At 41.8% G+C, this 17,772-nt stretch overlaps 2 protein-coding genes across 4 annotated transcripts in view; one reads left to right on the top strand and one right to left on the bottom strand.

Annotated features, from left to right (window-relative positions):
• mark4a (MAP/microtubule affinity-regulating kinase 4a) overlaps positions 1–10,909 on the top strand; it is a 39,440-nt gene extending 28,531 nt beyond the window's left edge. The window contains exons 15-18 of one of the 3 annotated variants that reach the window (XM_065962716.1): positions 82–366; positions 2,889–2,983; positions 4,616–4,660; positions 6,060–6,263. In XM_065962716.1, the coding sequence (XP_065818788.1) occupies positions 82–366; positions 2,889–2,983; positions 4,616–4,660; positions 6,060–6,124 (490 nt within the window). In that variant the 3' untranslated portion in view covers positions 6,125–6,263. Of the gene's footprint in view, positions 1–81; positions 367–2,888; positions 2,984–4,615; positions 4,661–6,059 lie in introns of all 3 variants that reach the window. The other 2 variants (XM_020629270.3, XM_020629267.3) reach the window with 2 other exon arrangements.
• Positions 10,910–13,423: 2,514 nt separating this feature from the next.
• On the bottom strand, positions 13,424–17,171 carry ckma (creatine kinase, muscle a). The gene is made up of 8 exons (XM_020629303.2): positions 17,015–17,171; positions 15,594–15,801; positions 15,318–15,472; positions 14,657–14,789; positions 14,375–14,546; positions 14,155–14,278; positions 13,878–14,067; positions 13,424–13,783 (listed from the first exon to the last, which is right to left on the bottom strand). The coding sequence occupies exons 2-8, from the start codon at positions 15,784–15,786 to the stop codon at positions 13,605–13,607; spliced, it is 1,146 nt and encodes a 381-aa protein (XP_020484959.1). The 5' UTR covers positions 15,787–15,801; positions 17,015–17,171; the 3' UTR covers positions 13,424–13,604.
• Between the last annotated feature and the right edge of the window lie 601 nt (positions 17,172–17,772).

The raw sequence follows: 17,772 nt of genomic DNA, 5'->3' as shown, positions 1-17,772 counted from the left end.
GGCGTTTTTATACATCAAAGATGTGATTTTAGGAGAACAAGCACCGCTCAAAAGACGTTTAAAGACGTTTCCTCTCTGCAGCTCTCTGGGTCACCGCATACCTGCAGCGTCTCCCTCCACGCTCAGCATCTCCGGGGCCGGAGCCGCCTCCTCCTCCTCCTCTTCAGACCGATGCCGTCTGACCAGAGGATCCACAATCCGCAGCACCTTTCACGGGGGACAGCTGAGGGACCGCGGGGCCCCGGTCTACTCGGCCCCCCCTACTTCACCCACCCTGTCCCACCATGAAGCCAGCCCTCTGCCCCACGCCCGCACCAGGGCCACCTCCAACCTCTTCGCCAAGCTGACCTCCAAACTCACTCGCAGGTAGATAAACGAAACACGACGCACACCCCATCAGACCTAAAGATCAACTCAGTTTATAAACTTCTGGATTTGAAAAGCAATCTCCTCAAAGACTGGAAACATGTCTGTCAAATAACTTTACTGCTTTCTTCTGTTTGCAGTTTGTATGCTAAGCTAACCATCTCTTTGCTAGTTTTTTTTATTTAACTCTGCAGGGAAGCTAATACATGAATCTCACAGATCTTTAACTCTGCCTTTCACTGCAGATGATTTATGTTTGACTAATAATGTCATGGCCAGAGGGTTTCTATTTGATATTTTTTGCTATCTTTTGTGCTACTTCTGAATTATTAACATGATTTCTTTCCATCTCTTATTTTTTTTTACTGGGAATATTTGTACAATAAGATTATAACCACTCATAAGTCTCTATAATAAGTATCAAACTGCAGCCAGATGCTTAGCTTAAAGAAGCGTATCTTATTTTAGCTTAGTTCAGCTTAGCTTAGCTTAGTTTAGCATAGCCTAAAATCTGAAAGTAAGGGTAGTCTGGTGATACTCAGAACCCAGCACCTTTGAAACGTATCTGTATTTTACATATTAAAGAAGCATACACCATTACTCAACACCCTTCAACAGGTGCAGGTGGAGGTGTATTTTTCTTTTTTACTTTGAACAGAGCTAGGCTAACTATGTGTGTGCTATGCTAAGATAAACATCACCTGGCTGTAGTTTTATTTTAACCAATATTGAACCTTAAACTGCAGGTGATATCAAGTCGACTCATATTTTAAGTCGGAAATTTGTTTCAATTAGACAACGTTGATTATTTATTTTCTTCAACTGAGGAACCTCAGTCATTAGATCTTTAGCTTAGCTTAGCATGAAGTCTGGATTCAGCTGCCACTCACCTAGTGCGACCATATTTTCAAAATCGGGACACTTTCATTTTACCGAACATGTATCCACAGATCGATGACCTGCACTGAAGATGGTAGGTAAAGGTTTCCTCCTGAGTAGCCCCTTTTAAGTTCCACAGACACTTGTAGTGTGACTGAAATGCAGCATATTCACTGCCTGGTATTCATTGAAGGAAGCTGTAACTCTCCTGGATCTCTTTGGAGAATGCTGACTAAAAGAGCTGGGTGGGGCGAGAAGACGAGAAGATTGGACAGAAGGGGAAACAGCTAGTTAGAGAAAAAAGGCACTCCATAACATTTAACACTTTGGTTTATGTACGTAAAGCACCGACATAAAGGAAGGTGCTGAAGACAAACTGGGGGTTAAAACAAGGCAGGATTACTTTTTTTTGTTAGAAACACGACCTGCACAGGTACAGGACAAGATTGACAAGTTTGCAAGTAAAAATCATCAACTAACCTCTGTAAGTAACAAAACCATCAGCCGTACGTTTTTGACTTGGACAATGAAGGACAAAGTTACATGAGATATTAACCTGCTAAATTCAACCTCTAACAAACCCATTACCTTATTTATTTTTTATTTTACTGGGAATATTCCAACTGAGATACAAAGTTTCTTTAACAGGCGAGTGCTGGACAAGACGGCAGCACAAAGATATAAAGACAAAATAAAAACAGACAATAAGAATCAGAAATGACATCAATCAATACAGCAGCAGCCGTCTGACGAGACTAAAGAAGGATGGAGACAAACAGAGCAACAATGAATAAGATAGATTTAAAGCTACAATGTCATTAATAATGGTAAAAGTCTGTGTAGTATTAGCAGTAACAGGTTAGTGTGATAATAGACTGATGAGTCTAATCACATGTGACAAATGATCCTTAATCCTGTTTTTAAAATCTTCAGACTAATAAAAAAAGATTCTAATTTAAGGTGAACCTGTAGCTCAGAGCAAGATGAGGAAGAAGACATAAACAAAACCTTAACCTCCCTCTGCAACATTGTTCTTTATTTGACCTGAAGTAAACAAGGACGATCCTTCCTGACTAAATGAAAAATCAAGATCTTAAATAATGAAGCTAATCATATATTATGAGTTGCTGCCATCCGTCTAACCTGACTTCTAGTTAACATTTATTTTTATTCTGGTTCCCACGTGTTCTTGCATGAGGCGGGTTCTGCTGCTGTGACAGTTATTTAAAAATCATGACCTCGTGTTTAAAACGGTGTCTTTAGAAAACAAAAATTCAAGATGCATGATAGGAAACCATGTAGCATTGTTGTGCAGTTCCTCTCTCAGCCTGAGCACAGCCTGGTATGGATCCCTGCTTATCAGAACATTTTATTCACCCAGGCCTTTTGGCAAGCCCTACTGCGGCCTCTGGATAATCCTCTGCTCCCCTCTCCCTCCCGGTCGTCATAATCACACATGTCTAATCTTATCAAACCTCAGCTTTATCCCTGCCAATCAGCTCCCGCGCTGCGCTCTTTTCCTCCACTTGCTCTCCTGTGATCCAGTTTTATTCTCTCTTACCCCTCCCCCACCCCCCCTGCTCCCTCTTACCCCAAATATCCTCTTTTTTCTCCATCTTTATCTTGTTGTGCTTTCCCTTCTGTCATGGCAATAGGGTCAACCTTGACCCGTCCAAGCGCCAGGGCTCAAACAAATCAGTGTCGGGTTGTACTCTTCCACAAGGATCAAAAACAGTTAGTAAGTTCCCATGTCTCTCGCTTCTTTCTCGTCTGCCTGTGCTGCCTCGTCTGTCTGCCTGCTCACAGGACTGTGTCGTCCACACTGCCTGACTGACTTCTTCATCCCTCTATGAATTATTGTCTGCATGACTTGTTAATTCATACTACCAACGTCCCACACACTTGGTTTTAAGCATGGTCGCCATCAAGACTTTCATTCGATTCTTTTTTTTTACCTTCAAGTTTGAGGATAAATGTCTTTGTCATAAAAAAAAACAACAAGTGATCCAGTATGACTCGTATGCATAGAGGACCCTTAGAAGTGGTGTTTTCATTTTGTTTTTAATGGTTTCAAAGTCATTAAATGTTTATTCTATGTGTTGTTTTGGTAAGAATGTATATAAACCCTGAGAGGAAAGTGAGATTAAAATATTTTTAATCCCTCTTTTAAGTCTGATCTAAACAGTTTTCTCTCCTATGTTTATGAACAATGAACAGGTGAAACAGATCCTCCTCTAAAAGTATCCTGGAATTATATAAGTGTTTATACAGCCAGAAAAAAAAAACAGAAAATTGTATATACATTTTTTTTAAAACGCCACAGAAATTTTAACCACCAAAACTTTTTTTTCTACCTTTTTTTTTTAAACCAAAAAAGTATCAGAAATGTTTTCTTTGCAAACTTTTCCCCCATCTGGTAAACCCTTTTCCCCCCACAGTTCTTGCATGCTAAAAACAAAGTGTTTCCCACCCGTGTTGAAATAAAAAGATTGTTTCTAATAGTGCTTTCACACTTGCAGAAAACTCCTGAAATACTCCTGATAGGAGCTGTATGTGTGAACGCAAACAGACAACATTTTACTCTCAGGCTTAACCCAGAGTTTCTCCTGTTATACCTCGAGTATTGTTTCAGCTGGTGTGAGAACGCAGCAGGATATTCTCTGAAGAATTCACCTCCAGCCAATAAGAGGGGGAGTGAAGTTTATATCCTGTGACTGCTGCACGGTGCATAGAGTGTATACACAACAAGTAGCATTGATATAAAGGCATCATGTCCTGAAATGATCTAGATATTTTTCAGGAGTTTATATCAGAGTATATCTCCACTGTAAGACTCCTAAGTTTATAAAATGGTAACTTAAGTCACAGGAATCCCCCCCAAAAGCTCTAAATCAGTGCTTTGTTGCAGCAGTCCTCCTGAAATGATCTAGATATTTCAGGAGTGCAAATTTGAAAATGGCTCTAGTAAGTTAATACCGGCAAAGAAAAAACCCTTTTTTCTCACTTGAAAACCCTTTTCCTCCCTCTTGTTACACAGCTGTAAGCAACAACAGATTATACTAGAAAAACGATCTCTTGGGTCATTACTTTAGAAGAGAAACAAAATCGATAAGACTTAGAAAATGGAGTACGTCTTGTTTTTTTCTCACTTTTCTCCTTCTGTTATAATGAATGTCAATGTTTAAAAAGTGATTGTAAAGAGATTGAAGTGCTCTGTGCATGTTTGAAGTGTAGTGAATGAGTTAACAGGTGAGTAACATCAAGACCCTGTTCTGTACATGAATGCCGTCTCATCTGAGAGTTTCTGCTGCTCAAAGGGCTCGTGTTGCTCTCGTGGATTACCTCTCACCCTGCCTCTTTTATCCCGCAGGGTCACAAATGAATCTGAGGGAATCAGGAGATTTGCGGTCACAAGGTCAGTACATGTGTGGCAGCTGCAATGACAACAGTAACACAACAGATACAAGTTTATTTCTCCTGATAAAAAAAAGAGGTTGTATGATGAAGCATCTTAAATCATAAAATATTTGTTGGTAGACATGTTATTTCTATGTTGTAGTATTTTTTCTGTGTTAATAAGATACAACAACTTCTACTATTTTATTAAATTTTCATTCTTTGTGCCGGCTTTTATTACCAGCTCTTTATGATCTAATTAGTCAGTGTGTGTGTGTTTGTGTGTGTGCCTGCTGTATTGGACACGTGTAATATTAGACTTAGACTTAGACTTAGACTTTCTTTATTGTCATTCAAACTTGTACTTTACAGTGCAGATAAGAACGAAATTTTGTTTCATTTGGCTCGTTGTAGTGGTTAATATCGTTAATATGGTTAGAAGGTCACATTTTATTCCAAGATTAGAAGACAAATACTTTAATGATGTGGTTAAACTAAAATGGAAATGTGACTCAATGAGGCAAAATCTAACAAATCAGGTTCGACTTTGTAAATCCTTAGTCGGGGACTGGCCTAAACCAAACCTTTTAAATGTTTTCTCTTGCTAAGATAAGATGATGCCCCCTGAAAATCTACTGTTGCATTGTCTATTTCTTTTTTCAAAGTCTTTATATGTGATTTTTCACACTTAAATGTTAAAAGTATAAAGTATATCCTCTGAAAATAACTCTGTGAGTCATGACTGTCTACAATGGGTGTAACACCTGAGTCCCACTGTCTGTGATGTTTTCAGAGTTTTCAGAGTCCTATCTTCAGTTTGTTTACATCGGCGGGACAGCTGGCTGACTCCTCCCCTCACATATAAAAGTTGTTTAATTGAGGGACTAGAGAAAAGAAGAATAACATACTGTACTCACTGCTTAACTGTGTTTCTAGATCACGCTCATTTCAGGTAAATTTACATGCAGTGTGAAGATACCAGCATAATAAAGATCGCTAGCATTAGCATGCTAACACAACAATGCAGTGCAAGTTGTTTTGGTTTCATGCTGGTGCTCAAGGGCGACATCTACTGGATCAAAAAATCACATATAAAGCCTTTAACCCATCATGTCTTATTGGTTACTACAGGCACATTTTGAGGCTTTGTTTATTTTAGGCACAAACTGCATTTTTTTCTGTGAATTCCAGGTTTTTTAACTTTATTTGAAACGCACTGGTTCTAAATCAAGCACAGTTTTCATAACACTGTAAAAAATAATTCTTAAATATTTTCTTTGAACCAGATGTGCTACGTTTATGACATGAATAGTGACATTTTCTACATCTGTTAATTGATAGTTTTCAGATTTTTTTGTCTCATTTTGCCCCCCTGAGCTAGCCTCTGTATTTCTGATTTGTGTCCCTCTTGTCCGTAGTTGCCATCTACCTGGGAATCAAAAAGCGTCCGAGCCCCGGGCCGTCGGACGTGGCTGGGATCTGAGAAGCGGTGGGCGGCGGGACCCTGCGGAGGTGGTTCTGGCTCTGCGGGAGGCGGCGCTCGGATGCGGCTGCCAGGTCCACCTTGCCGGCCCCTTTCTGCTGTCCTGCACCCACGGCGTGGCGGGGGGCCGCGTGGCTTTCGAGGCCGAGGTGTGCCATCTTTCAACAGGCTCCTCCGAGACTTCTAACGGGGTGCGCTACACGAGACTCTGGGGGGCGCCGCTAGCTTTTCGGGACATTGCCACCCAAATCTCTAAAGACCTTGAACTCTGAAGCGGAGGGGGTTGTTTGCGTACACAGTGTGTGTTTTTGTGTGAGTGAGTGTTGATGTGTGTGCAAAGGGAGGGGGGTGGAAACAATCCAAGAAAAAAAAAATATATATATATATCGGAGAAGGGGCGAGGGGCTGGACCCGAGTGAAAAGACTTCTCCTTCTGTCTCTTTCATGACTTACCCCCCTCCCCCACACACACACAAACACACACAAACACACACAGATCTGACCCATAAGTCACACAGACTGAAGCACCCCCCTCCACCCAAATCACCCCACCCAGCTCAGCCAACTTCTTCACTGAGCGTCTGCACCCACTGGACCTGGATCAGACAGAATCTAGTTGAATATTTTTTATTGCTACTCTAGCCATAATGACTCTTTATTTTGTTATTTATTGCTCCGATCATCGTTTTCACCCACTGTCACCTTCACAGCGACAGAAAAAACACCATCTCTTTGTGTATCAGCCCCCTTTTTCAAACTGTTCTTTTTATATGTCACCTTTGCGCAAAACCGTTCATTTTATTCCCCTTTTTACGGATGACCTGAATATCTGCTGACTCTTCATCACCTGGGGACAATCACATGCACACTAACGCGGGGATGGTGCGACTCAGTGATCAGATACAGCAGCCGCAGAGAGTTGCATTGCTTTGATTCCTGTACATACAGCAGAGACGACTGCACTGGATTAAGGTCAGTGTGAGCAGCGTTGACAGGGCTCAGAAGCAGCCAATCAGAGGCAGACCTGGAGTTAAAATCAGTGAAATCTTCCACTTTGTGAGCTAATAGAGTAGTCACCTCTCAGACTTCAGTTTACCTGCATGACACGAGCAGGAATTAGAAAGTACCTCTGATGCAGTACTTTCATATTCCGTCTATAAGAAATGGATGTAGCCATGGTGACACAAACTATTCATGTGTGACGACCACTCTGAAGCCTTATATTTGGCATCTTGGCTCTTTGCCATCTTGTTGTTCTTGGCCAGAATTGACCATGTTGCTGGGTTATCAGCTAATGCTAGCACTTTCTTGGTTAGCAAGGTGCATCCTTAAATCCCAGTAACTGTCATGCAACTTGGATGCTAATGACAGCTAGTGGAAAAAATGGCTTTATGCTAAATGTGCGAACCAAAAAAAGATGGCTACTAAAAATACAATAAAACACGAAACAAGACGCCACCGAGGCAGCTTCACCCTTAAGCATGCTCTTCTTTATTTACTCAATTGGACCATTGTTTACAAAATGAACATTGAGCTGTTCTGGAGAAGATTTGAACTTTGTGATTGAGACCAGAATCTGATAAGGAAAATGTTTACAGTCTCGTAGACCCGATCGAATCAAACTCCTCGCCCCCTCCTGGCCATTAGAAATAATGCAGGCTCTACTGAGACTGGCTTTTATTTTTAGATTTAAGCCTATGGAATATAGTTTTTTCTTTCAGGCTCTCTTAAAGAATAAATAATAAGGCCTGAAAGGATTACATGCACACACCCTGCACTCTGATTGGCTGGGGTCAGCGTCTGTCAGCGCTGGTCATTGTCGTTAAAGATTTTCCAAGTATTTTGGATCTTTGAACCCCCACCCCATCCCCCCCACCTCTATATCTCTCATCCAAACAATGTACTGAAGATGAGATCAGTTAAAAAAGTCGTTCTTACTCCAAGTTCTCTTAAAACAGATTTACTGTGAAGCCGTGTTGCACAGGATCATAAACCTGGGGATCTGATGAAGTTTAAAAACTGACCTACCAAGTTGGACTTTTGTGCTGCACAATTCACAAGAATTGACTTTTGTTGTCGTCCTGGCCAGATAACGAGTCAGTCTTAAGGTCAAAGGTCAAAGGTCAAATCCTCTTTCTGATTTTGCTTTTAATTGGCTTCCATAAAATAAATAATTTCAGTGATTTGTACAGAAGCCCTAAGAGGACAGGCATCCACGTTTTCTCGAGATCTTGACTCTTTCATGCCGTTGTCTCTGAATAACAAAACAGGTTTTCCATTAATAGCGAGTTCATTACAGTCGTTTTCTCCAAATCTCAAAAACAAACATTGATAAGATAAGAATAGTAAAGTAAAAAATAGTCAAATAAAATGGATGGATGCATTTCCGCTTAGGGCAAAATCTTGTCTCAGTGTTTTGTAGCAAGATGTCAAACAGTTCTGTTTTACCTGCACAGTCCTGAAATCTTTACTGGGACAGAGGATGTTAAAAAAATGTTCAAGAAAACAATGTCATCTTGCACTAAAGAAAACAAAAGATGTCTGCAGAGGACTAACATTGAGCAGGACTGTTTAGTTTATTCTTGCATACTGTGTGATGGAATTATAACCAACAAAATTTACCATCCTGTTAGATTTGCATGGAGATTAGATTACAGACGACCTCCTCATTTATTTAAAATGACTTGAGGTGCCCAGGTGATTCTTGTCCTGTGCACATACGGCTCATGTCGGCTTTATTTTCAGTGCAATGCAATTCTTTGGTTATCTTTTCTGTGCCATGCTATCTCACCTCAGCCGTCATCTCAGCAGATCAGACAAACAGGGAAACAAACCTCTCAGATTGCACTCTTACCTTCACACACACACACACACACACACACACACACACACACACACACACACACACACACACTCACACTCACTTCCAAATGTCCACCCTGTCCTTATCTGTGGGGAGTTGGGGAGGTGTTCTGACTCTGGAAAAGGCCAGATGAAGGCAGTGTGCATAGTGTTTTCTTTTTTGTTAGTCCAGTTGCCTTTAAAGTGAACGACCCCCAGCGCCTTCATTCAGAACATGTTTCATGTATTCAAAAAAAGAGAGAGACGTAAGAAAAAGTGCAAAAGCTTTCTATTCTCCCTCCCTGTTTTTAGTGAATAACGTACTGTGATATTTACGTAGGCTACAGAGATCATGTTGTTTGGCTGCTGATTTACTGTTAATACTATCTCTCAGTTGTGGCTTTGCTCATGGTGACCCAAAAACACCCCCCCCCCCATTTCCTTCCCCACCCATCCCTTCATTAACAGGAACCTTAGCTGTCCACCACCTTCGTATGCTACACCCACTTTTTTCTATCGTCACAATGAGCGTTTCCTCGGCTCCTCGTTTAAGACCCCTGTTTTCTCACAGGGAGACACTCAGCCATCGTCCACTCTCTCACATTGTAGACCCCATGTTTCACATCTTCTCGCTCCTTTTTGGTTTGTGCTGTTTCATGGAGCAGACACCAACATGGACGCCAGGAGTCTGTCCTCGTCCTCCCCCCCTGGACGTTTCTCATTGTGGTGTATATTAGCATTAGGTAATATAGACCTCAATGCACTTTGCTTTGACTTGAATCAGCTCCTTCCAGTGTACCTGTACAGGTAATACCCAGAACTAGCCACTGGAGGGCGCCAATGTCTTAAATGTGAAACACTTCAATTTGTGGATATTTGCACAGGTACTTTATTTATTTTTTAGAATAATATCATTTAAAAAACAGGATTTATATCAGTCAGTTGATGGCTGTATATAAAATATATGAATATAGTATATATCTTAGAGCTCAAGGTTTATTTATAGCTAGAGCAAGGGAAGTACTTCTAGTTTAAAAGCAGTTTCTGTCAGTGACAATGGGGAACAAAACCAACCTGCAATCCTGCATGACTTCAGAGTTTGGGGTTTTAGGAGAAAAAAAAGAATAAGAAACATGATGCACACCCAGGATTGGAAGTTTCATGAAATACAGTTTTTAGACATGAATTAAAACAAAGAATTTGGTCAAATGTAGCACCAGGTTCTTTCCCCTCTCACAGAAACAAACAGGTGAAACACACAGTGGCTCCAGGATTGCTTTGGTACGCTAAAAAGGGCTCCTGAAGTTCCTTCAAGTATTTAAAAAAAAAATGCCATGAAATGACCCACAACGTACAGTGTGTAAGAAGAATTGTTCAGTTTTAACGTCCTGTGAGGACACTTATTGAGAATAAATTGTGTTGTTTGGTTCTTTATTAACTTGAATTCACTCTAATAAGTCCCTGTTCATGTTGGAAACCCTGGGTTGCATTCAAGCCATAGAAACGTTTTGTCACTGACTTCTGATCGAAGATATGAATCAGGTTGTTTGCAAACACGGGCTTCAAAGCTAATAAGTTAGTGTGCGACAACTCACTCTTAGTATACGACGGATAACATTGTCTTAAGGTGGAATCTACTGTGAAAAATTCTTGAGAAGAGTTGTGTTGAGTACCTGAGTGTGTTACTGGTCTGCTTTAGATGGTGGATGGTTCAGTGTTAGGAGCCCAGAGGGCACAGTATTTAACAAACACTGTCGGCTCTGGAAACAGTCGATGTTGTTAAGGAGACCGAAGAACACACACAGTTTGACCTGTATGAGTAATTTTACATCCTCGACTGTTGAATTCCTCCCCTCAGAAACAAACTGTAACCTGAGACGGAGAGGTTGTGGTATATAAGGAGAACATGGAGCTGAAGATTAATAAAATTCACTGATGTTGGCATTTTTTCCTTTCATTTCTGTGTCTTTGTTTAAATACCAATGACTGATACTGAACAGTTCAAACCTCTGCAACCAAACCTCTTTGAAACCAAAGCATTTCCTCAAATTGTACAAATTTAGCAACGACAGTGGGGAGTGCTGTCAGATGCCTTGCAAAGTATCACAGCATGATACCTGTGAAAACCAAAATTTGTCAATGAAGGAAAATGAAGAGGAGTTATCCATCTGGGGGCGGAAAAAGAAAGAGGAAAATTCTTTGAGAGGGGCCCCCAGTGAACCTTTGCCTAGGGCCCCAACAGACCCTAGAATCGCCCCCCCTAAACCTGTTACAGAGTATTATGTAAAAAACAATATATTTATATTAATATATTAGAAAATGTTGTGTAATAACGTATAGTCTCCATAAAACAGAACTTTGTGAGTATCTAACTGCTGTGTCTCGTTATGTCCAACTAACACGAGATGGAACCAATCACAAGATAGAAGGCGGGACATAACAGTGAGAGTGATAACCCAGCCCCGTTAGCTTCAACAAAGCTTTTTCATTGGTCCAAATATTTGTAAATGCCCCGCAGGGCAGTATGAGTTATCAGACATTTGAAATGTTTGACAGGCAGAGAAAATACAGTAATTTGAATGTACAAACACTCAGATAATTATTTAAAAACATTTGGAAGATAAATGAACATCTATCACAGGAACGCTGGATTAAAACCAGAAAATGTATTTTTTAGTTCCCTTTAGGTACCTATTTAGAAAATTCATTGCTATATTACTATATGGGATAAGATGCAGGAAGGATTGGGAAAAACGGGGGGAGGGGGGCCTCTTTCAGGCAGGCCATCCGCCAACGATACCGAGGAATCTACGAGACAGTTGTAGCCTAAGGTAAGAATGATAGTTTTGAGCTCTAAGCCTACGGTAAGGTCGACAGTTGTGAAGTAGAATGCGAGTCAAACCAGCACCCCACAATGAATCTGTCTTGCACCAAGAGAATCAAACATAAAAAGAAGAATTACAAAGACGGCAACAACCGTAGAAGACAACACATTCAAAGGTGAAAGTAAAATCATTAAAGCACCCCATGATTACATGTAAGGGATATCAGTTTTACAAGTTTAGTAAAGTGCAGAGTGCAAAGGAAGAGAGGCCTCTATTGGTCACCATCACTGGCATGTGTCTGCGCCCTAAAGTCAAGAGTACATGCACAGACCAGAGGGGGCGCTGTTGGTCTGCTATAATCTTAGCTACATTTGTTTTAGGAGGTTTATTTACCTTAAAGGTTCTATATGTAAATTTTTAAATGTATAAATCGTTTTTTATCGCCCATTAATAAGCGAACGGTTAGCTGATGTGAAAAAGTAGATGTTCACTTTCTATCTGTGTTGCCTGTATACATTTTTTACCCGGGTCGTATTTTCTGTGAAAGCTCCAGGAAGTGACATTTTATGCACGTTCTCAACGTCCTCCTCACTCCGCTCCGCTTACAGAGATCAACAGTACAAACTCATCACACACTCCCGGTCTTCACCTGCACAGCCAGAGGCCGTCTTCCACACACTTCTATCCACTCTAAGAGAAAGGTGGACAAACTCATCACACACTCCCGGTCTCAGCCAGTGCCTGCAGAGACTGTCGTTTGTAGGATGGAGAATGAATACAGACACACAGACTCCTTCACAGACTTTCACATGTGTATGACCACTTACCTCCTCTGTAAACATTATGCTGGTAAATATCCAGTGTTTCACGGCCGATGATGATGCTCCTTTGTGTACGTAGGAGCACGTATGACGAACACACGAGGGAGAACAAGAAACAAGTTACTGGTGCAGTTCGCCTAACGGCCATGCAGGATCCCTACTAACGCAGTATTTTTGAAAGTTACAAATAGCCCCTTTAAAGTATACTACAGTTTACTGCTTATGATCAAATTAGGGAGAAAGTTGTGCCACCAGCCTGGTCTACGTCGCTATGTATCCCAGTAAATTCTGTAAAGCGATCGCTTGCCATGCTTAACAAAGGGGGCACATTTTCAGGTCACATGCTGTGGGTGATGGGAGCGGCTGATACTTGCAGTCACGGAGGCGCATGTCTCAGCATTGTATACTGGTATTTTGTCGCACAGGTGTATAAAATCCAGCCCAGTCTTTAGATCAAATAAAAGGTATTTAAATTGCATCTTATACACCAAATTTGATCGTACTTATATTTCTGCGATATCAGCCCAATAATAAAATCGTCTGAGAAGGTTTTAATGAACGTGTGAAGTTTATATATGTCGAGCTATGGTTCTTCATGTTCTTGTTAAAATGAATATTTCCATTTTCTCATGCAGTCACAAAAAGACCAAAAATGATTTGTTTAAATGGGGCATGTTTTTATTGAACAGTATGAACAGCTTCAATCACTTTCACTTTTATTAACTAAAAAGTTAGGTGACGCCACGTCTGCCTGGCAAGCCCGGCTCAGTGGAGGCTGTTCCTGGGATGTTACCAACCAACACTGGAGAATGTGGAAAAAAAAAAAAAAAAAAAGGTCATGGGACGGAGAAAGGAAAAAAAAGTTGGAAGGAAGAAAAAGAGGTGAGCAGAGTGAAGAGTCTCTGTGGGGGAGCAGCTGTTTCCTCTGCACGCCATGTCAGCTGGCTCGATTGCACATGAATGGTCACGAGAAAAACATCACATTGTCCTCTTTTACTTCTGGGCGGGGATCATGCTGTCGATGGCCTCTCCCTTCTCCAGCTTCTTCTCCATCTCCACCATGAGCTTGACACCATCAACCACCAGCTGGACCTGGGCCACCTCGGAGGAGCCCAGACGGTCAGCGTTGGAGATGTCGAACACGCCACCGACGGAGGCGGTGTCCACACCACCTTGAGGGGGACAAGAGTAAGAGTTAGTCATACATCATCGCACATACGTCATCTAAATGAACCCGTCCGGTTATAGACTGAATACATTATGTACCTGTGCCGCGCTTCTGCAGACGCAGCCTGGTGAGGATCTCCTCGAACTTGGCGTGTGTGCTCAGTTTGGGCAGCTTGACGTGGACGCCGCCGCGCAGGCCGGTACCGAGGTTGGAGGGGCAGGTCAGGATGTAGCCGAGATGCTCGTTCCACATGAAGCCGTGGTTGTGCTTCTTGAAGATCTCCTCAATCTAAGCAGATAAAAAAAAAAACAACAGGAGAGTCAGAGAAACTTCCATCACTCAGTCAAACCTCAGCTTGGTTTTTGACTCGTGTACCTTGTTGAGTCCGACGCAGAAACGCCTGAAGACCTCCCTCATGTTGCCGCCCTGCTGCATGGAGATGACACGCAGGTGATCCTCCTCATTCACCCAGACCAGGAAGCTCTTGTTGTCGTTGTGCCTGGATGTAGAAGGGTATGCCAAGTATGAACCTACTGAGATTTTTTTTAAAGTCTCCTTTACAACTCTCCTGCTGACAGTTGTTGATCACACTCACCAGATGCCTCTAGCGTCGGGCCAGTCACGAGCCATACCAGCGCAGGTCAGCAGGGGAGAGACGGGCTTGTCAAACAGGAAGTGATCATTGATCAGCTGATCCTGCTCGGCATCAGTCATGGACTTCAGGGGGTAGTACTTTCCTTTGAACTCGCCATCCAGGCTGGTCAGAGCTGGAGACAACACATTAGGACACAATCAGGAAACTGAATGTTTTCCCTGTGGTAGCACCTTAACAACCTACTGCTCGACTTTTTGCTTTTCCAAACGTTTCATAACTCACCCTCGACGGACAGTTTCTCAATGCCTCTGCGCTCTCCGCGGCTGTTGTGGGGAGGCAGGGTGAATCCCTTGATGCTGCGTCCAGTACGGACACGGCTGGACAGGACGTAGTTGGGGTCCAGGTCATCACCTCCCTGGTGGAATAAAGTTTGATGACAAAGTGAAACAGACGGCAACAAACAAAGAGTGCTGATCATCACATGCTGATGCTTTTAGTGTTAGTACTGCAAACTCCTGGAACATTTTACAACAGGACCTGAATTTGAGCACTTTTATCCCATATGGACACTAACCACCCAATACCTGACTGTAACTGTTTCATTTGATTTTAACTACTGACTTATCACTGTAGTAATTTCAAGCTTTTAAATTACTTTAGTGTATATATTTTATTGTTCTTATTACTCTTTTATTGATTTTATTTTCTGTAGTAGCTTTATCTCATTTCTCGTTGTTCATCATTTATGTATGTTTTCTCGGCATCATTGTAAATGGGGGTCGCCCTCAATGATCTCTCCGAGAACTTAAATAAAGGTTGATGATGATGATGACATCAGAGGTGGCTTAAACAATAAAGTAATCCAGTTTAGACTTTGGTTAAACATAATGGAGTCTCCTACAGTAAACCTGCATGTGTTTTTACTTTAATAGCGGTACTGCACCTTCAGGTTCTCGAAGTTCAGGTCAGTCTTGTGCTTGTCAGTGGGCTTGTATCCACTATGACGGTCGGAGATGATGGGGTCCAGCAGATCCTTGAAGATCTCGTAAGACTCCTCATCACCAGCGACGCAGCCAACAGTCATAATGAAGGGGTGACCTATAGGAGAAGGGCATGAATATTTAGATGTTGCGATGCACGCTCACATGTATGTCAGCCATGTGTTTAAAAATATTTATTTTGATTCATACAAATGTTGTCTAAATGTTGGAGGTCTTACCGGGGTTGTCCACACCAGTCTGGATGACGTCATCCAGGGTGTAGCCACTGGGTGTCTGCTTGTCCCTCAACTTGCCATAGATTTCCTTGGTCAGCACCTTGGCCATGTGGTTGTTGTGCTTGGACAGGTCGGGGAACTCATCCTCAACTTTGTAGTTGAGCTTGAAGTTGTTGTGGGTGTTACCGAAAGGCATGATTGCTTTCTGACACTGCGATGGAAGGGACACACAGGACAGTCACATTTAACAAAGGGTTCTATCTGAACAGTTCATGCTCATTTAAACCCTATGAGAATCTTTCACTTTTGAAGATATGGGATATTCTGCAGGACAGCTGCAGAGTTTGAGGGGTGTCGGCAGAGGAATCCTGGTAACAAGTGTCACTCCATTCTCGGAGGCTCAGGTTTCTGATTGAAATAGAATTGAGGGTGTTGGCTGGGTATTTTTAGCAGCTGCACATCTGACCGTATACCCTATACCCTCTTTAACGTGTCTCCAGCTTATGTAAGTAGCTTTTTTTTATTTCTCTAGACACATGCAATGCCCTATTTCTAAAGTTTAAATGATGCCACACAACTATCAACAATCAATAAAACAATCAATGGCTTTGCTGGTCGTTTTGCACATATTTACTGCTTCAACTTGCCCCTACTCATAACAGGACTCCAACAAGCTATAGATTCTTTGCACAAGCACACTCTACCATGATCCAACAAGCTATATTAATTTGTAATGGGCTATGAGCATATACATGTAACTTTTAATCATTTGCTGCATCTTGCCTCCTAAGGTTAATCACATGAATAATAAAAGACTGACACCCACCTGACCTCACATGTGGTGAGATCACATATCTGTGATCTGCAGGGGAAATAAGTCAATGAAATTCACATTTTGTTTCAGTTAACACTTTGCTAAGGCTAATTGTTTTGCTTAAGCCCCAAAAAAGCCACCTTAAGAGCGTGACACTTAAATGGATGAGCTTAATTACCGAGCACAAAGGCCCTTAGGCCGTCTCTTACATGTCTCCAACTGTGAAGCACCTGTCCACATGAATTACTCTCTACATGACAGATCCTCTTGAAGGGAGCAGACATACAATTAGAGACACAAAAGCGAGCGTAGCCCCTGCTACGCTCAGTATCATCTTCATGCATATATTAACTTGTGATTGAAAATATTATGACGAAATGGAAAGTTCCCTAATATGAAGCAGATACTGTACTTTTCTCCAAAAACACCATATGGATTGACACATCACAGAACTGTTGTGTGTGTATTATCTACTTTTTGTTGAACAAAAGAAAGTCATCAGCAAGTTAAGTTTTGTCATACTCAATGTTTGGATGGTCCTTCAAATCTGCACACCACTCAAATATCTTCTCTTTCTCTACTTAAAGAATCATCTGTGATATTTCTTTACCTGCACACGAGACAAGAAACAGAGGTAACAGTCCTTGGGATCAGATCCTGTTCACCGCAGCCAAAATAGGGTCACCCAACTCGTGGGGTCTTCGCTCCCTGCTTATATACTGGGCACACACTCAGTCATTGGCTTTGCCATTTTAGTGCCTGCTGCATCCTCATTGGTCAGATCGCCTGCAGTGATACTCTGAACAGTTTATGAAAGGGACGCATTTACATCCCAGTCATCCAAGATGGGTACTGCAGCTGTACCCACACCCCCTGTCATCCCCCCCCCCCCCACTCTCCCTTGGCCCATACATAGTGCCAGTTGGACAGTGGGAGTATCTGAGAGGGGAGGGGGGGTCAGAAGGATTGTGTGGGGGAGTTGAAGAAACTGTTGAGAGCTAAGCTTCACTTTTGCCAAGCATGTTGAGGAGATCAGGGGTCCTTGTGTCAGGTGTGAAGGTTGTTATTATCTTTACTTAATACATGGTTTCCATGTCCAGAGAAGCATTTAGTTAATGAACTGTCACTCAGGGTTAGCTGAGTAGATGGATGCCACTAATATTAAATGGTTCATATATGAATGGAACATATTAATGGCAATCTGAAGCTGGTTGGGTTGGTTTTTGAGAGAAGGATGCATGTTCAACAACAACAGCTCATAATCGTATTTTCATAATCGTATCCATGAATATGGAAATGCAATCATGAATGCTGCTTAAGAAATAAATAAACAAAGAAAGAAGATAAGCAATTAGCAGATGAGGGGGG

The sequence above is a fragment of the Labrus bergylta genome, chromosome 14 (assembly GCF_963930695.1).
Source record: "Labrus bergylta chromosome 14, fLabBer1.1, whole genome shotgun sequence".
Taxonomy (NCBI): Eukaryota; Metazoa; Chordata; class Actinopteri; order Labriformes; family Labridae; genus Labrus; species Labrus bergylta.
This window is presented reverse-complemented; position numbering and strand designations above follow the sequence as displayed.